This window comes from Esox lucius, chromosome 22 (assembly GCF_011004845.1).
Source record: "Esox lucius isolate fEsoLuc1 chromosome 22, fEsoLuc1.pri, whole genome shotgun sequence".
NCBI lineage: Eukaryota > Metazoa > Chordata > Actinopteri > Esociformes > Esocidae > Esox > Esox lucius.
Genome location: NC_047590.1, coordinates 11,216,081 through 11,236,748, shown reverse-complemented (window position 1 = coordinate 11,236,748; position 20,668 = coordinate 11,216,081). Strand labels below are relative to the sequence as shown.

General features: G+C 45.8%; 1 protein-coding gene across 1 annotated transcript in view; it reads left to right on the top strand.

Moving 5' to 3' along the window:
* Positions 1-20,668, top strand: part of fndc3ba (fibronectin type III domain containing 3Ba) — a 74,184-nt gene that overhangs the window by 14,280 nt on the left and 39,236 nt on the right. Inside the window, exons 2-3 of the mRNA XM_034289660.1 lie at positions 3,738-3,874; positions 5,524-5,599. Of these exons, the coding sequence (XP_034145551.1) occupies positions 3,767-3,874; positions 5,524-5,599 (184 nt within the window). The 5' untranslated portion in view covers positions 3,738-3,766. The remainder of the gene's footprint in view (positions 1-3,737; positions 3,875-5,523; positions 5,600-20,668) is intronic.

Sequence of the window (20,668 nt, the reverse complement as noted above, 5' to 3'; positions counted from 1 at the left end):
CAATCACATTTAGGGCAGATCTGCCTCCAGGACATGTTTGAGTCAGTTCAACTCCCAACTGGGACATCTCCTCCCTGGCTTGGCCTTGTTGAAATTCACCTATCATCCACCCTGGGGAGAAACCATTCTCCTCCGAGCAGCCTCCCTCTGACCTGCTATGAGCTTAACCTTTGCTAACTTGACAATGTTTGTTGACGGATTTACACGCCCGACTTAATGAATGCAAAATAATTCTTTACACTGGGAGCGTCACTGCATGTGGAAAATAGTGAGCCTCAGCTAACTGCTCAGTCGACGGAGAGCATTGCTGTTCCACTGTCATTATATGTACTGGACCTATCTACTCTGCCAATGTATTGTATGATTTTGGATGCTAATCCTGAACTGTATCCGGCGACAGCGCTGGCCAAGACCTTTCTATTTTGGAAAGCTTCCGCATGCAATTCTGCTGCTGTCCCCATGTAGCGATCTGTATGTTAATGAACCGCCGTCTGTCTGTTTAGGCAACTTCCTCTAGTCGCCAGGCGCGTGTGTCCTTGTATTGTCATTCTCAGGTGTTAAATCAAAGCTCCCTGTAAAAGCCTGCCCGCAAGGCTTCAGCTCACGGTGTGTTGAGAGACCTGTTTAAACGCGTGTCTGTCTGTCTGTGTGTGTGTGTCTGTGTGTGTGTGTGTGTGTGTGTGTGTGTGCGTGTGTGTGCGTGTGTGTTTCTAGGCATTCCACCCCACCCGTGCTGAGTTGTTCTGTGTGGATGACATATCATTACGGCAATTACAGGGCAGAATAACGACAACCACACACACACAACACACACACACATACATAGGCACACACGTACACACACACACGCCACAGAAACACACAGTCATACGCATGTACACACACGCCACACAAACACACACACATTCACTTACAAACACACTGACAGGCACACCACACAAATACACACACACACACAGCGTCTCTCTGTCTTGTAGGTACAGAGACACACTCTATTTTGAACGAGTGAGCACACACACACACACACACTTGCGCGCCGCGAACACACACGCACACACGCGCACAGATACGCACGGTGCACATGTGGCAGAAAGCTGGCAGGCCAGGGAATCCTGGGAGAGTTCCGTCTCATATAAAGAGCCTCTCTGTCTCCGTGTGTGTTTGTGTGTGTGTTCTCCTCAAAGTTAGCACAAGCCCAACATTCCTCCCCCTCCCCCTATCTCCTCCCCACCTCTCCCCGCTCACTCACAAAGGTAGTCCTGTGTGTGTGTTCTCCTGGTCTGAATATCTTTTGTAAGACCAGAACACTTGAATGGGACTGATGGGGGGGGGGGGGCGCGGTTTGCATGGCAGATTCCCAGCGTGTCTTTAGTAGGGGCCTTATCACCACAAACTACCCAAGGACATTTTCAACAGACGTTTCCAGACGGCCCCGCCGTATGTTTTCTGTGGCCCAGTGACAGGCTGGTAGTGGTGTGTTTTTCACCCCGGACCGTGGAAATTCCAGCCGCTCAGGATGTCTTGAGCCTGGAGTTTTCCCAGGTCTGGTCATATGATTGGACGGAAGAACCCGTCAGTTCATTAGTGTCATGGTCTAGGAATTACTGGCCCGGGAAAGCACACCCTAGTTTGCTGGAATTTGGCCCCTCCGCCTCTGTAGACACACGACCCATCACCATGACCGTTTCCCGGGTTTGGTAATCTACTGACTTCCTCTGGCCTTCGGCCACACTTGGTTGTCGAAGGTTACACTGGTGGTGGAGCTGCTGTGATCGCACTTTGTGGTATCCCACTGTGACAGATCGGAGGGAAATACAAGTCCCAGATGTGGTCATACACTTGGCAGGAGGTTAATAAGTGCAGCTCGGATTCCACATAATTCTGAGGGCATCTTCCCCTACCTCCCCTACCCCCATCTCTGTCGTGTGGGTCCGACTGTCCGTCAAGTGGATGTGAAGCCTTAGGTCAGGAGTGACAAGCTGACGTGTGCGAGGTCAGGATGGATGACTGGCTTTTCGAGGTCAGAATCTCTATGTCTGTGGCCTATTTACCCCTGCCCTGGTGTGTGTGAGACACCCTAGTCCATCCCCATCCTGTGCTCTAATGTTATATTTCAGAGGCTCAATTTTTCAATCCAACCTGTACAACCCACCTGACAGATAAAACTCAGTGTGTCTTCTGATGGGAATATATCAGCATTTTCGGACAGAAATATAAATAGGTCTCACAGAGGTTGATCGATTTCAGGTTCTGTACTTTTGACTGTTTACATTGACAGTATTGACTTGTTTGTTAGAAAGAGTAACCGGTAAGTTGATGACATTGTTTGGGCTATCGCCCACTCGGTTGACCAGGTTCTGTATGAACTGCAGTCTGCCCACATTGTTTTTCAGACACACTTCATTGACCTCAAATGATTGAAGCAGAACAACTTTGGATGGTGGGGCCCATATTGATCGTGTCCCTGAAAACAAATATCTGGGCTTCTGGGCGGACAAAACATTTTGTTTAAAAAGCAAATGAGTTAGTTATTGAAGGAGCTGAGAATAGAAACTATTTTGTTATGTAGGTCAGGCCTTTTGCTCAACAGCAGAAAGCAGATTATTCCGTTCCCACTGGTCCAAGAATATGGCCACATCCTCAATGAACTCCAGAAGTATTTGAACCGTGACACATTATCAGCAGGGATGATACTGTACTCTGTGTCTGGTGATGTATATGGGTCACAGACCTCTGACTTCATCATTGCATGCAAGGGATACTAAACCAAGTACTAAATCTGGCTACCTTGCTGCGCATTGTGTTAGGACTATTTAGAAAAACTGGTGTGGTTTCCAAATAGGTGATCTGATATGGTTGAAAATACCCTCAAATGAACATGGACATTGTGTTATTATATTATTTTAACTAAAGGGCTGGAATACTGAGGCCAAGAAACAGTTGCCACCATCCAATTACCTTTGGAATTATATGAATGCAGCTGTAGCTGTCAGTTCCATTACTCTTTACAGGATTTCTTACCAGGAAAATAATATAAGAGGCCATTTACCAAAACCTCATTGTACCTGACATCCTTATTAACCATCATGACCTTTAGACAAATGAGTAACAAAGCCGGTTTCAGAGCTTAATGTTTCCTGCACCTGATGTGATTAACAATCTTTAAGATGTTTGTTAATGTTAATATGTAAGCCCCTCTAGGGCATTTTTAGAAAGCCGAGGACCTTATTTCGTACGTGTTTTTATTTCATGAATGTGTCTTTCAGTTTGCGTTTTCTGTATATTTTGGTGTGTGTGTTTTTGTAACTTCAGGGCTCGTCTGTAAAAGAGACCATGATCTTAGTGTGACTGTCAGAAACCAAAGGTTAAGTAAAAAATAAAATCAGTTAGCAGTGTTCACTCAGCAGCCTCCAATTACATCGCCACATTCACCTTCTCCAGAGAGCGGTGTGTGTTGGGCTCTGCGCACGCAGTTTTGGATGTACGCCGACTTCCAGAACTGCTCATGCAATCTTATGGGGGGTTTCAAAGGCCCTCCTCTTTGCCACGGAGACCACAATTAGCTATTTTAAAGCCAGTTTCTCGCAGTCCTACACACTCTACCATGTCCTTGTGCTATCGGTGTAACTCAAACATCGCAACCTAATGAATAGAAACATTATTTTCGATTCCCCCTGACTTTGTGTTCTCGGTGACTGTTACCTCAAACTAGTTGCTAACCCGATCTCTGTCTCCAGGTAGGCCAGGCCAGTGTGTGTATCCATGAATGTACGTCACCATGATGATGACCGACCAGCTGATGGACTTGGCTCCGCCTCCGTTGCTGAGCGATCCGCTGATGCAGCACATGGTTAGCGGAGATGCGGCGCAACAGGTAACGTGCACACTCACATGCACACACTCTTACACACACGCGCGCGCAGGGATGAGTTCTGTTGGTGTGAGAGGGAGTTGTCTCACTCAAAACACGTCCCCAGAGGGAAAGCCATGAGGGAGTTGTTTTAGTGTATCAATATAAAACTTTCCGTCTGCAAATCGGAAAGGCTCTTCGGATCTTGCTGGTCAGTTGATTATATGTAGAGGAACCAGACCCAGAGCGTTTCTGTGTGCTTGCTTGTGTGTGTGTGTTTGTTATTTACCTTGTGAAAAAGCGGTGTCTCAGTCAGATATATGAATTAAAGACCTAAATGCATACATTTCTTTAGTACTGTAGTAGTACAAAACGTATGAGTGATGAGGTCTCTTCAAGCTAAACCTAGGTTGGCCTCCAGTACGCTCTGTGGTTCCCATAGCAACAGAAGCAGCAGACAGTGCAGAAAGTGTGTGTGTGTGTGAGGAAGAGCGATGGGGAGAGGAGCTTCGCGCCGCAATGGCAAGCCGCGGACAGAACTGGAGGGGATATGAACATACTAGGGAGATACACCTGTAGCGCATAGGGTGTCTGTGTGTTTGTATGTGTGTGTGTGTGTGTGTTTTGTGGTGTGTTTTTTGTGTGTGGTTTATGCAGTGTGCGTGTGGTTTCTGCGGGGTGTGTGTGTGTGTGGTTTCTTCTGTGTTTGTGTGTGGTTTCTGCAGCGTGTGTGTTTTTTGCAGTGTGGTTTCTGCAGCGTTTGTGTGGTTTCTGTAGTGAGTGTATGTGGTTTCTGTAGTGTGTGTATTTTTGTGTGGTTTCTGTAGTGTGTGTGTGTGTGGTTTCTGTAGTGCTTGTGTGGTTTCTGTAGTGTTTGTGTGGTTTCTGTAGTGTGTGTGTGCGGTGGTGTGTGTGTGTGGTTTTTGTTGTGTGTGAGTGTGTGTTTTCTGTAGTGTGTGTGTGTGTGGTTGTGTGTGTGTGTGGTTTCTGTAGTGTGTGGGCCATGGCACAACATGTGTTTCACTTTTACACTCTCAACAACATCTACATGGACAACATGACGGTAAGATTCTCCACACACACACACACACACACACACACACACACAGCCCAAGAGTGTTGTAGGCCTTGGGTCTGTTAAAGAGGGTGTGTTTGGGTGTCAGTGTATGTGAGAGGTCCTGCCTTACAGTAAACTCATTGTGTTCCCCTTCGGTGTGTCTGTGATCAATATGTTGCGTCTGAAATAGTTTTATCGGTCTGCGATTGTTGGTTCTTGTCTTTGTTTCTAGACTAGGCAGGAGATTTTGTGATGGGTTTCCTGTATCAACATTGTTGTGTAGTGTTTTATCGTTCCTGTCTCACATCATTGTGTAGTGTCTGATTGTTCCTGTCTCAGATCATTGTGTAGTGTCTGATTGTTCCTGTCTCTCATCGTTGGTTAGTGTCTGTTCTTTCCTGTCTCTCGTCATTGTGTAGTCTCTGATTGTCCCCGTCTCTCATCGCTGTGTAGTGTCTGATCATTTCTGTCTCTCAACATTGTATAGTGTCTGGTCGTTTCTCTCTCAATGTTTTGTAGTCTCTGATTGTTACTGTCTCTCATTGTTGTGTAGTGTCTGATCATTCCTGCATTCCATCGTTGTGAAGTGTCTGATTGGTCTTTCTGTGCTCCGCAGGTGATTCTGGTGCAGGTGAATCCAGGGGAGACGTTCACCATTAGAGCGGAGGACGGCTCGCTGCAATGCATCCAGGGTAGGTCGCACACCTATGACATCACATTCTTGCCCACAGCTGTGTCTGTCTCACATTGACTTTGCTCTATTAAAAGCCCCCGCCTCGTCGCTGTGGCAGTTACCGCTAGGCACGCTGTGTCCTCGTGTGTGTGTGTCTGTGTGTGAGCTGGCTCAGTTTGTACATAAAGTATTGTGCTGTATATGCAACTAGTTTACTAGGGGGATTCCGCTGAACTCAAGGGTGTGTGTCTCGCTCTGATGACATCACAACAGAGTGAGCTGTAAATCCACCCTGAAAAGGCTCTTTGTCTCTCTCTCTCTGATGAAGGCTCTCTTTCAGACACTGCACCCACCCCCCCCCACTCCTGTGTTATTCTAGCTAATTACCCCGCCCCTCATCCCCCTGCCCTGTGTGGAATTCAATTTAGTCTCAGAGCTTTAGCTGGAGGCCAAACCCAGACAGACCAGTGACCGGACAGACAGACAGACACACACACACACACACGCACGCACGCACACACACACACAGACAGAGACAGACGGACGGACATGCAGGCAAGGTGCATATTTTGTTATACTGCCAGCTAGAGCCTGTGGGTGGTAGGATATCTTCCCAACCATCCTTCTACCATTAGTGGATGGAGGCAGCTAAAGACACAGACAGGTCCAGGGACACAGACAGGTAGAGACAGACAGGTAGAGACAGACAGGTAGAGGCAGACAGGTAGAGACAGACAGGTAGAGACAGACAGGTGGAGAAAGACAGGTAGAGACAGACAGGTGGAGACAGACAGGTGGAGACAGACAGATAGACAGGTAGAGGCAGACAGGTAGAGACAGACAGGTGGAGACAGACAGGTGGAGACAGACAGGTGGAGACAGACAGGTGGAGACAGACAGATAGACAGGTAGAGGCAGACACTGGGTCAATGTGCACCGTAGTGTTACCTTTCCCATTCAGGTCACTGGAACAGACTCCCCTCTACGATCTCCCGCACACAGACACACACAGACACACACACACACACAGACACACACACACACACAGACACACACACACACACAGACACACACACGCGCGCAGGTCACTGGGTTTAATGAGAGGTAGGAGTGAAGCACAGTGTTTGAAGGCCAGTCGAGCCACTCTTTACAGAGATACTGTGTGTCTGTGTAACAGAGACTGGAGTTGGGTTTTATATAAAGTAACCTCTGTTTAACTGGATCACTGTGGTACACAAACTGCTCCCGCCAAGAAGCTTCAAGAGGGAGCCTCTCCCTCTCTTCTTCCCTCTCCTTCCCTCTCCTTCTTTCCTTCTTTGCCTCAGTAAGTGGAAGTGAGACCATTATGTTGCGCTAGTAGCCCTGCCATGTTGTCGTTCTACGTTTTAGTAAAATCTTTTATTTTGTGGAGGTTCTTTTGCCTCCTACAGTCAAGGGTGTTGAGGCCCATCCGAGAGGAAAAAAAGCTTTTGATTTGAAGTGGGATTTTCTTTTTCCCATCGGCCCGGGGTTGGTTGTCGCTAGTTTTGGAGCCACATAACTAGTCCCCCCCCCCACCACACCCCCCCTTCACCCTCCCTCCCTGAACGTTCCCACACTCACTTCAAAGGCAGTGACTCCAAAGTGTGTGAGAGCACCATGCTCTGGAATGTGTGTGCGCGTGCGTGTGTGTACTTTTACCACCGCCATCCTAGAGCTGTGCCGGGGCGGCACTCAGAATAATGTAGATGTACAGTGGGGAGAACAAGTATTTGATACACTGCCAATTTTGCAGGTTACAAGTCTGTACTTTTTATCGTAGGTACACTTCAACTGTGAGAGACGGAATCTAAAACAAAAATCCAGAAAATCACATTGTATGATTTTTAAGTAATCCATTTGCATTTTATTGCGTGACATGAGTATTTGATACATCTCAAAAGCAGAACTTAATATTTGGTACAGAAACCTTTTTTTGCAATTACAGAGATCATACGTTTCCTGTAGTTCTTAAACAGGTTTGCACACACTGCAGCAGGGATTTTGGCCCACTCCATACAGACCTTCTCCAGATACTTCAGGTTTCGGGGCTGTCGCTGGGCAATATGGACTTTCAGTTGCCCTGGCTGTGTGTTTCGGGTCGTTGTCATGCTGGAAGACCCAGCCACGACCCATCTTCAATGCTCTTACTAAGGGAAGTAGGTTGTTGGCCAAGATCTCGTGATACATGACCCCATCCATCCTCCCCTCAATACGGTGCAGTCGTCCTGTCCCCTTTGCAGAAAAGCATCCCCAAAGAATGATGTTTCCACCTCAATGCTTCACGGTTGGGATGGTGTTCTTGGGGTGGTACTCATCCTTCTTCTTAATCCATGACGGCGTAGTGTGTTACTAATGGTTTTCTTTGAGACTGTGGTCCCAGCTCTCTTCGAGTCATTGACCTGGTCCTGCAGTATAGTTCTGGGCTGATGCCCCACGAGGTGAGATCTTGCATGGAGCACCAGACCGAGGGAGATTGACCGTCTTCTTGAACTTCTTCCATTTTCTCATAATTGCGCCAATAGTTGCTGCCTATTTCACCAAGCTGCTTGCCTATTGTCCTGTAGCCCATCCCAGCCTTGTGCAGGTCTACAGTTTTATCCCTGATGTCCTTACACAGCTCTCTGGTCTTGGCCATTGTGGAGAGGTTGGAGTCTCTTTGATTGAGTGCGTGGACAGGTGTCTTTTATACAAGCATCGAGTACAAACAGGTGCAGTTAATACAGGTAATGAGTGGAGAACAGGAGGGCTTCTTAAAGAAAAACAGGTCTGTGAGAGCTGGAATTCTTACTGGTTGGTAGGTGATTAAATACTTAAATAAATAAATAAAATGCAAATTAATTACAAAAAAATCATACAATGTGATTTTCTGGATTTTTGTTTTAGATTCCGTCTCTCACAGTTGAAGAGTACCTATGATAAAAATTACAGACCTCTACATGCTTTGTAAGTAGAAAAACCTGCAAAATCGGCAGTGTATCAAATACTTGTTCTCCCCACTTTATGTATGAGTTAAATGTGTTGCAATATTCCATAATGCAGTTTAACCTATTTCACGAGCACTGGTGCTGCTGCAGTGTGGGTAATGTAGTTGACTGTGTTTCGTGACTTTGGTGGCTGTTACAGCCCCTTCAAATGGCCCCATTGATCTGGTCACTTTTCCAACTGTGTGTGTGTGTGTATTGTATGCATCGTCTGCGCAGAGCTAGGAAATGATTGATTCTCTCCTGCTTGCTGATGTGAGGCCTTTCCCCTGTTTCTCTCAGTCTCTAAAGCTGTTGTATGACTGCAGGGCTGGATGGAGGGGGATTACATGATAGAAATACTATATCTGCAATCTGTAATACTATATCTGTAACATGCAAAAATATTGAATCAATTGCAATAAAAAATAATTGGAGATCAAACGGAGTTGAGGTTTTGAGTGTATAAATAAAAGTGAATTGTATTGCCATGCACTATAAACACACTGAAGCAAGAAGGAAATGGTACATCCATTCATGACCAGCTTTGTGAACTCTAACATTGATTGTAATCAACAATGACCAGTAGCACATATATTGTTAATGACCCTTGAAAGACCTAATCAGGATTCACAAAACATCGCCGGACCCACTTCTGAAAAGCTGCCCCCTGCCCTTCAACCACCTGTGACACTAATATTCGCACTGCAGGAAAACAACAAATCCATGCTGTCATTTCCTATTGGCTAAAATTCTAACTGTTCATTCCATTCCTGTTGAGAGAAAACAAGCGCTCAGTAGTGTAGGGAATTATTGTGCCAAATGCGGACACATTTCAAATGTATAAAAGCTAGTCGACGCATTTCTTAAGCTAGCCCGACACAAAACTCTTAGTGGGAAGTGGGGGATTGGGGAGTGTTGGTTCCAGTGCAAACTGTTGCTTTCTCCAATTCCCCTATGCTCCCACATGGATGCCTGATTTGGACTACAAACTGCCTCATGTTTTACCAACACCTCATGCCAAATTAAAGGTATTTGCTCCTAGACGTTACCCTAGAGTTCACAGGTAATATACCAAAATTGGGTTATGAATGCATTTGTGTGTGTGTGTTTGCGTGTGTGTGTATTGTACTTGGTTTAGGAGAGCTATCACCATGAGAATTAACAACCTCTCCAGGTGGTGTGTAATGGAATGTGGGCCCATGGGGCACTGAGTGTGTCCTGTACTCTTTGTGTGTGTGTGTGTGTGTGTGTGTGTAGGGACCTCTTCCCTCGGCTCATTTAGGCAGAAAGGTGGGAGAATGGGAGTAGGGAAAGAAAGGAGACGGGGGTTGAGATAGAAAGACAGTGAGAGAGAGAAAGAGAGAGGGAGGGAGACGTAACTAGTTTGGTCTCGTCTGGTACTTCACATTCCGGGCCAACCCACTTCCTCTCTCTGACCCCTGTGTCCCCTGTCCTGTGCAGTTGGTTTTGTCTGCCAGTACACTGAAGCCTGACGCACTCTTAGGACTCTACCACTACAGGAAATACGGGGGGATACAACCCTCTGCTCTATATCTGTGTGTGTGTGTGTCTTTTCTAGGTCTGAAACTCTTGGCTTCCTGGAAGCAGCAGGATCAATTGGGGGGTGATTATTTTTTAAATTAAAACAAACAAAGCCGGTTTCAGTTTTCACCAAATGTATTCTATAGAACGGTTCTTATTTACAAACTGTATGTTTTAAATATATTCAAAGTTTAAATGTATATATCAACATAGACATATACTGTATACGTCTGACATTTAAACCACATCATATTTCACCTGTAGACGCCACAAAGCAATAACAGGTGTCCCTACTTTGGATTTTCTAGAGATAGAACCGGAAACACACTTAAAAACACTCCGCCGTTTGTCTCTGAGTGGTGTCCCTCTGAGTATTTCCCTGACCCTGCAGAGGGGCTGCCCCAGAACAACACCTCTCACTGGCCCACATTTCTTCTGCAGACCCCTGCTTGCCCCAACTGACCTGACCGACCTGAAACACTGTGGCCGTGAGGCGACCAGGCCTTAGGTACACCTCTGCTGCTGAGGGGTTATAAGCAGACTGGAGAGAACAAGCATGGATGAATACATCATGTGTCTTCTAGTCGGGTCCCTCTGCATTAGTTATTAGGCCAGATTCTGTGGATGAATTGGCCATATAACTCCAAAGGTAGCCGAGATCCTGCTGAAGAACTTTGGAACAGTTGTACAGTACCAATTTTTATTTATATTTTTTGGGGGGTTGGATGGGTATTTAACCTTCATTTATAGTTATAGAGTCAGTTACAGCAAATAAAAACATAAAAGTGCGAAAAACACATTTATGAAAGAAATTCACATTGAACAACACAGGTCACTTATCACATTTACAAAGTAAAAGAGGGTACACTTTTGATAGTCATATTTGTATTCTTCAGTATTCATAATTAATACAAGAAGATTTTTACTCATCTAAATAGTATTCACATTTAAGCACCAGGAGTAAAGCTACAAATGACCAAAATGTCAGAAATATGCCAACTCTAATGATATATTTTACAAATATGCCTCTGCCCTTCCTCCATTCAACATGCCAATTAAAGTCCTCACTAGACTTTTTCCATGTTGCTGGAGAAATGTAATGACCCTGGATCAGTCTTCATCCAGCCCTGGCTTCTCATTCTCACTGTTGTCTTTGTCTTCCTCTGCTAGCTGTTCTTCCTCTTCGCATCTCTGGACACATAACTATATAACTCCACTGGTCCCACCACCACCATCTAGCTACTTTTTTCCTTTCCGTCACTCATCCCTTCTTTCTTGTCTTTGGATGTGTAGTGTGTGTGTGTGTGTGTGTGTGTGTGTGTCACTTCCAGGAGAAAGCCCTCCTTCCCTCATTCCGCTCGGCCCTGATAGGCTAAAAGATGAAAGAGAGAGGAAATCGGGGTGTACGGGTGGGGCTTAGCCTTGATGGGGGTGAGGGGTGAGAGGAAAAACATAAACGAGAGAGAGAAAGAGAGAGAGAGAGAGGGAAATGGTGTGTGCGAGAGGCACTCCTGCCATCCCTCCATTTTCCATATCCCCACTTTATCTCTGATCAGCCAGCAGCCCCGGGAAAGGGCGCACGCTCTCCCACTGGAATGTAGAACGGGGAAAGTCCCTGCTAATCTAGGACTTCCAGTCTGCTTTTCCACTGACATTTTAAAGACCCCTCCCTCCTCGACCCTTCTTCTCTCCCGCGTTTCTCTCCCCCGTTCTCTCGCTCTGCTGCTGTGTTTGTCCCTCTCGGCCGGTCTCTCCCTCGGTTTTCCTCCCTGTCTCTCTTTGTCTGTCTGTGACGGGTCACGAACACAGTGCTGTCCAGACCGTGACTCACACAACAGGAATGTTCCTGCAGATTAACATGTGGAGAGAGAGAGAGAGAGAGAGAGAGAGAGAAGGAGGAAGAGAGGAAGCGAGAGAAGAGGGAGGAAGAGAGTAAGAGAAAGGATGATCTGTGGATGGAGACCGGCCGACAGAGAGAGTTTGAACACCAACTCACTCAAACGGTGAAGGGTATTGGTTGAGACAGCGCTTACGTTTCAGGAAAAGGGATGGGGAATGTGGAGTGGACAGAAGGAAAGGGACAGACAGGGAGGAGGGGAGGGGGGAGGGAGGAGGGGAGGGGGAGGGGGTGAGGGGGGGGGAGGGGCAGAGGGAGTGATGGCATGAAATACTTGAGGCTCCCATTCTGTTTACACACCAACAGCTGTTGCACCTCGTTGCTGACTTGTGTGTGTGTGTGTGTGTGTGTGTATTCATACATTGGGAACAGTGAGTCATTAGTGTCTGGGTTATTAGATCCTCCCTCACTTCCCCGTCCTCTTCCTCTCTCTCATTCCTCCCTTTGCCTCCCCTTCTCATTCTCTTTCCTCTTCCTCTCTCTCTTTTCTCTACTTTTCCCTCACCTTTTCTGTTTTTTGCATTTCGTCTATCTCAAATTGAAATTGCTTCATTGGCCTGAAAGACATTGTGTAAACATTGCCAAAACTTCAATTTAGACATTGCAGTGAACAATATAATAACAATTATAGTCAAATAAAATACTATTACTAACATATATATATACAGCTCCGGAACAAATTAAGAGACCACTGCACCCTTTTCTTTCCTTTCCAAAACATTTGAAAAAGGAAAGTTTTGAGTGAGGAACAGAAGGGTTAAAATTAAGAGACCACTGGAAATTGAACGGTTCTGTTCCTCACTTAAAACCTTCATTTTCAACTGTTTTGGAAAGGAAAGAAAAAGGTGCATTGACCTCTTGATTTTTTCCGGAGCTATATATATATATATAAGATAAACAACAACAATAGAACAAAAAAATGGATTGACAAATATAATAGATAACAGAGACATTAAACAAACCAAGCATCTGTTATAACTACATTTGACATATCAGTCATTTAGCAGACGCTCTTATTCAGAGTGCCGTCCAGATTGTGTGTTCATCTGCAGATGGGTGCGATAATGACATCAGCCTGTGGTAGGAAACGTCCCGTAACCTCTGGCATCTGGGTATCTGTCTGTGCATCTGAGGGTTTACACATCGCCAACTCCTTATCCCTTATCTGTTCCCAAAACAGTGACGGGTGTGTGCTTTGGTTGACATCCGAACTGCTGATCGCCTGCTTCATGCGCCGTGAAGCACCTGGTATCGTGGATACATTAGGTCATGTTTTTGACATTGTCCGATCAGGTGGATCCGTTTGAATTGGCCCCCAGCTGGTCCTGGTTTTGTATCAATACTTTGGCTTAGCTCTTATTTTCTTCCATCCTCTGTGGTCTTGTTTTTCTTCTTTGTGGTTTTTCACGTGCTTCTGAAGATTTATCTTGTGAGTGCATGGTTAACCACAGACTGAGCTGCTAGGCTGTTTCCCTGTTGTGAACTATACTCAAGTGAACTACACCACTACTGGAATTTACTCAAATACCAGAAATATTACCATTATCACTACTTTCATTATTGCCACTAATATACCAACCTTCTTACCATCAATCAATCAGAAGTATTTTATAAAGCATTTTTTACATCAGCAGTTTGTCACAATGCGCTGATACAGGTGTCTGGCGTAAAACCCCAAAGAGCATGCAACAACAAGAAGTTGATGTACAGTGGCTAGGAAAAGCTCACGAGTAGGGTCGGAACCAAGGAAGAAACCTATACAGGAACCAGACCCTGCTGGTTACCAGTCCTCTTCTGGCTGTGCTGGTAGAAGATTATAAAAGTACATGACCTTTTTGGGCCACTTCACTACTGTTTGCATGTTAAGATGACATACTCTCCCTGAGTATTATCTGCGTAATACTAATATTAAGTGCGTCTCTGCCTTCCTGTTCCCTGATAATCAGTGACCACAATTCCGCTCTGTGGGTAGCCGTGTTTTTATGTCTTCCTTTTTCTTTTTCCCATTTATATAGTTCCGTGTTGAATAACAGAGGAAAAAACGAAAAAAACATTGCTGAAAAAACGATGGCTGGATATGAATTCATGCTGCAGCAGTATATGTGCCTCATAGGCAGAATGTATCTCTGTATCATCTCTTTGACAGAGTAACGCATCTCTCTCCTCTTCAGTTCAGTTCAGACAATGCATACTGATTTGCAAATAAGTGTGTGTTTCTGGCTGTGTGTGTGTCTTGGTGCGTGTTTAGGTGTGTGTACTCTGTTTCTGTGTGTGTCACTGTCTGCGAGTGTGTGAGGTTGTATATGTTTGTGTCTGGGTGTGTGTGTATGTCTGTGTCTGGGGGTGCGTGTAGATGTGCGCCGGTGTGTGTGAGTATTATGGTAATGGTAGTGTAGCCTTGTTCCAGACGTGACGTTAGCGTCGTTGGATAAGACCCAGCAGCTGAACTAGGTCACCCCAGCAAACACAGCCCTGGGCTGGGCAGAGGAGAGGAAGGAAGAGGGCAGTCTGGACGTCTGGCTAGGCTAACACTAGCCTAATTCTATGCATGTTTTTCTATTTCTTGGCCAGTGTTAATTCTGCATTAACAAAAGGAAAGGACGGATGGTTTATCCCTGCAGTAACATTGCCTTTTACAGATTGTTGTAGCTGTGCTGATAATTTAAGGGTTAGGGTTACGGGCTGTTAAGGGTTAAGGTTTAGGGTTATGATCTATTCAGGGTTAAGGGTTAGATTGTTATGGGCTATTCAGGGTTAAGGGTTAGGGTTAAGGGCTATTCAGGGTTAACTGCACTGGTGGAATGGATAGATGTTGAATAAGTGTCCTTTCTATTTCTGTCCCTGTCACTGTTTCTCTGTGTCTCTCTCAGACTCTCTGTCTGCATCACTGTCTCTCTATATTCCTGTATCTATCTGTCTATCTCTGTCTGTCTCAGTCTGTCTCACCATAGTTTGTATTAAAGTTTGGACAGCTGACTTCTCTGGAATTCATGGATCAGTCAGAATGTCCTCTCATCCCCGAACATACAGATATCTTTGATATATGTTAATTGTTGCTGCTAGTAGGGTGAGCACGTCCAAAAGCTTGTCCGTCATTTTACTTCTTCCCGTACTGATGAAGCTGGAAGATGTTTTTTTAGGTGACCGTACAATAGATTCAACATCTGTTTGCTAATGTGTGCGTCCCACTGGAGGTTTTGAGGGAAAAGAACAACAAAAAAGTGAATGTGACTGCGCTTATACACACAAACCACAGGTTACATCCCACATGTTGAGTGGATTTACTCTTCCACCAGACTGACCCACCTGTGGAACATGTTAGAGTGACCATGAGCAATGGTCAGGGAGTTTAAAAGAGCCTCCCTCTAACTGAAAGAATGTCCCATTGGCCACAAACACAGAGGACAACTCCCTGGGCTTCAGGAAGATGGTCTGTAGGAAATTACTTTTGGATCTGGTCAGGCGTGATTCTCATTTATGACTGTTCATTTTACCTACACACAAAGCAGGCCTCTGCTGACGAAGTTTTGAAGTTCTGTCACATCTGAACAGAGATCTGACAGTACATGGCCTTTAGTTTGCAGTTCTGGATTAGAGAAAAGGATAGAAGCTGGCAAGTAGCTCCTGCAAGTCTTTTTCTGCTGCCTTGCTGTGCGGAGAACAACATGCTGTCTGTATCCTCGTGTGTCGATGCTTTCAGCACGTTTTATTCGTCGATCTAAATCGAGGGTTTGAAACGTGCGTGTTTGTGTCTGGTGTCCGAGGTCTCTCCCTGCGTCCCAGATCCGGGACGTGTCTCTCCCTGCGTCCCAGACCCAGGATCTCAGCTGTTTGACGGGCCGCCCCCCTACAGCATTTTCCAACCATGTCTTTCTCTGGTCTCACTCTTTCATTCAACTGGATTTTAGGATCTGTCAAAGTGTGTGAGCACAGGGAGTAGTTTGTCTTGTCTATGTGGACTGTAGTAAGAGCGTCGGCTCCAAAGGCTCTGGAGAGATAACATTACCTTGATAACACACACACACACACACACACACACACACACACACATGCACACACCCTGTTGAACACTTTCATAATATCTAGTCTGTGCCACGTTAGAGACACACACACACACACACACACACACACGCACAGAGAAGAGATCCCATCAGAGAGAATGCAGCTGCCATCTGCTGGATCTGGACGGATGTTTCTGTGTGTCTGACTGGGTGTGTGTGTGTGTGTTTTTCGTGTGTGTTTTGGGGTGTGTTTTTGTGTGTGTTTGAGCTTTCCATCTGCGCCTGGTTGGCTGTATGTAGGTCATCTTACAAACAGAATCCTTTTTCGTCTGATAGTACCGCCCCAAACACACACACAGTTTCCCAGGAGCCTCTTTGTTTCCTCAATGTGGTGACCATATGTGCTGGAAGAGAGAAGGAATAAGAAAAAGAGAGACACACGGGTGACAAGACAAGGAGTGGGGGACAAGGGGAGATGGGGAGGAAGAACGGTAGATAGAGAGGAAAAGGACCACCGACATGGGTGGGAAACGGAGGGAGGGAGAGAACGTTTTTGCATCTGGCAGGTTCCACATCTGTCTTACGGTGTTACTCTTACCAGTGCTGATTGGCTACATTCAGAGGACAGATCGTCCTTGACAACCCCAAATGCTGTAGTAGCCAATACAGGATATTTGCAGTTTTTTAGTGTGGGGTTGATTGAATTAACCCAAACTTTTGCTGGTCTATCTCCAAGATCAGGTGGAACAGAACACCGTTTGTCACCCAATAACATCTAACATGATAATGAAACAGTCTATGGCACTGTTCCTGTGTGTTTGTGTGAGTCCATGAGCAGCTGTTCTGGACAGCTGGTATCATGAGAAACATCTGATGAAATGTTGCATCATCTCCTGTTGGTGTGTATAAGATCACGAGAGTCCGTGACTTGTGTCTGGTTGTGTGTATCTGGGTGTGTGCTTACTACAGTTGATGCCGAGCTAGATGATGTAACGGTTGCCATGTGGTTGCTAGGGGAATAACTTGACTGTGACAGATTGTATTCTACTTCCTGTCAGGGTGGTGATGTCAGAATCAAGACAGGAAACAACCTCAAACTTGACCTCACATCCCACGGACGGAAGCAGAGAAGAGGATAGGGCAGAGTGGGAGAGAGAAAGGAGAGAGTAAGATATTTAGAGGGAGGGGGAGATCCATACTGACAACACCTCTCCATTCCCCTCATGATTTTGGCCGATTAACATTAACCCAATAGGAACATTATAAACAGTAGGGACGGACTGCAGAACATGTACTTCGGAGAACATTTGTGTACAGTACGCTACACAATATGATACACACTAAGTTCACAGATGCACAGTTCGATGTACACAATACAGCTCCGGAATAAATTAAGAGACCACTGCACCTTTTTCTTCCTTTTCCATAAAAAGTCGAAAAGGAAGGTTTTGAGTGAGGAACAGAAGGGTTAAAATTAAGAGACCATTTCAAATTGAACGCTTCTGTTCCCCACTCAAAACTTTCCTTTTTCAACTTTTTTTTTTGAAAAAGGTGCAGTGGTCTCTGGATATACATTTATCTTGATTGGTTTAGTTTTCAGAGTATTATGGTGTAGCTATTAAATTAGAAGTTCTCAGGAGATGTCTTGTGGTGTAACTTGGTCTTATTTGTCTTTCTGGGGCAGAGGGCCGCTAACTGATGCTAACAGCATGGGAGAATGAAACTGTTCAATTGGCAGGATTGTTTTGGTTACGATTGACCTCTAGTGCCTGCCTGCCCTACGCCTGCCGGAGGACAATTGTTTACAACAGCGGGTGACCGGGGTGAGAACAGGGTCAGCAATGATCTCCGAATGCTTCCTTAAATCCCAGAGTCACAGTGACCCTTTCTGTGGACTGTACCCCTGCAACAAGCAGACACGTAGCCAACGCGGATGGTGGTGGAGGAGGCGAGGACGCACCGTTGGTATGTACAACCAGGTCGGGATAGACTGGGAGGTTTAGGATGTTTTATGTAGAGCCAGGTCTTGATAGACTGGGAGGTTTAGGATGTTTTATGTAGAGCCAGGTCTGGATAGACTGGGAGGTTAAGGATGTTTTATGTAGAGCCAGGTCTTGATAGACTGGGAGGTTTAGGATGTTTTATGTTGAGCCAGGTCTGGATAGACTGGGAGGTTTAGGATGTTTTATGTAGAGCCAGGTCTGGATAGACTGGGAGGTTTAGGATGTTTTATGTAGAGCCAGGTCTGGATAGACTGGGAGGTTAAGGATGTTTTATGTAGAGCCAGGTCTGGATAGACTGGGAGGTTTAGGATGTTTTATGTAGAGCCAGGTCTGGATAGACTGGGAGGTTAAGGATGTTTTATGTAGAGCCAGGTCTGGATAGACTGGGAGGTTTAGGATGTTTTATGTAGAGCCAGGTCTTGATAGACTGGGAGGTTTAGGATGTTTTATTTAGAGCCAGGTCTGGATAGACTGGGAGGTTTAGGATGTTTTATTTAGAGCCAGGTCGGGATAGACTGGGAGGTTTAGGATGTTTTATGTAGAGCCAGGTCGGGATAGACTGGGAGGTTTAGGATGTTTTCAGTTGATGCAAGATGTGGAGCCGCTGGTGTGCGTTCTTCAGAAATGCTGGTGTATTCTCTCTCACTCGAGAAAGCGGGAGACAATCATTCCTAGGAATTTGAAGTAAGCTAAGCTTTGTGGGGTGGAGGGTCCTGATATCGACCGTCACTTCTAGTTGTGAACGTACTTTCAAATTAAGTTTAAAATAATTATAACATTTAGCTTTTAGGTCTCCAGTATTTCACCTTTGTAACGATAACCAGCCCATGCTTTACATTGTAGTCTTGAAAGGGAGGACAAAAGGCCAAAATGTTCAAATCCCAGACTGAGGAATTCTGGCTGGGTTTTTTCCACTCATCGATCCTTGCACTGAACCAGTGACAACTCGTTATGGGGTTAGGATGTCCACAGCATCAGCCAGGACAACCAACTTGGGCTTGGATACCTTGGCTCTCTGTCAAACTGTTAATAACCGGGCAACACATTTTGGAGAGGTCCACCTTGTGTCGGAGGCTGGTTGAAGACTGTGGCAGGAGACACGACTGCTGTTTTGGGCTTAAGAAGCTCTGTTGAGGTTATCTTTAACGCTGAGCTGTAGAGTGTGAGTGATGCATCTCTCCTGCTTTGGGAGGTGAACTTTGTCCAAACCTTCCTCCCAGTTTTCTATTCAGCTGTGTTTTCTTCAAAATGAGCATAGACAGCAACCTCCTACTTTCAGCGTCAGTGGCCTTTGTGCTGACTTAGGTGAGAACTAGTGAATTCCAGGTTTCCTGTGCTGGCAATGCATTCAGGCCAGCACAACATCCAGCGTCCAGCCCGGTTGGAAGGGACCTTTCAGACCTCTGTGGGATTTCATTTGTCCACTGCTGTGAGCTTATAACATCCATTTTGAATATGCATTCAAGTGGTCCAATGAAGGGTCCAGCTCATCCTGATCATAGACCAATGAATGGCCAGCTCATCCTGATCATAGACCAATGAATGGCCAGCTCATCCTGATCATAGACCAATGAATGGCCAGCTCATCCTGATCATAGACCAATGAATGGCCAGCTCATCCTGATCATAGACCAATGAATGGCCAGCTCATCCTGATCATAGACCAATGAATGGCCAGCTCATCCTGATCATAGACCAATGAATGGCCAGCTCATCCTGATCATAAGCATTTAAACAGTGACCCCCCCCCCCCCATATGGTTTCAAAGGGATACCAGAAAGACATCTGAAGTCAGTTGTTGCAGGTGTTTGGTGATGTAGAAATTACTCTGAAACTCAGGGAAACCTTTCTTTATGTTGACAGAATATGGCCCATTACTATAATGGTGTGATCAGCACAAACATGTTCCCAATGTACAAAGCCATGCTACACTTAAAGGCCAGTGTCTACCATCTTTGTGTGTGTTGGTGTATGTGTGTGTTTTGGTGTGTGTGTGTGTGTGTGTGTGTGTGTTAATGTGCATGTTGGTTTGTGTGTGTGGGTTGGCGTGCATGTGTGTGTTGGTGTGTGTGTTGGTGTTAACGTGCGTTTTGGTTTGCGTGTGTGTGTTGGTGTGCGTGAGTGTGTTAGTGTGCGTGTTGGTTTGCGTGTGTGGGTTGGCGTGCATGTGTGTGTTGGTGTGTGTCTTGGTGTTATTGTGCGTGTTGGTTTGCCTGTGTGTGTTGGTGTGCGTGCGTGTGTGTTGGTGTGCGTGAGTGTGTTAGTGTGCGTGTTGGTTTGCGTGTGTTGGTGTGCATGTGTGTGTTTGTGTGTGTGTGTAAAGGATTGGGGGGGACAAAGAACGTCTTGTTTTTGGAGGGGGGGGGGGTTTGGGCCTTTTGGGTCCAGCATAGGGGGCCCGGATGGGAACACTGTGCTCCTCTCTGTGTGTTTGAGTGTAGGAACGCTGCTGTTTGTGGAGCGAAGAGTATAGAGGCTGCAGACACTATCTAAACACACGTCTGTGTACCTACATATCCACGCACGTTTGTGTGTTTGTGTGCACGTGCGTTTGCATTTGGGTGTGTGAGTGTTAGTTCCTGTGCGTCATTGGGCATTTGCCTGTGTGACTTTGTGCGGGCCTGTTGTGTGCGCATGGATTTGCGCGCGCGCGCAAATGTG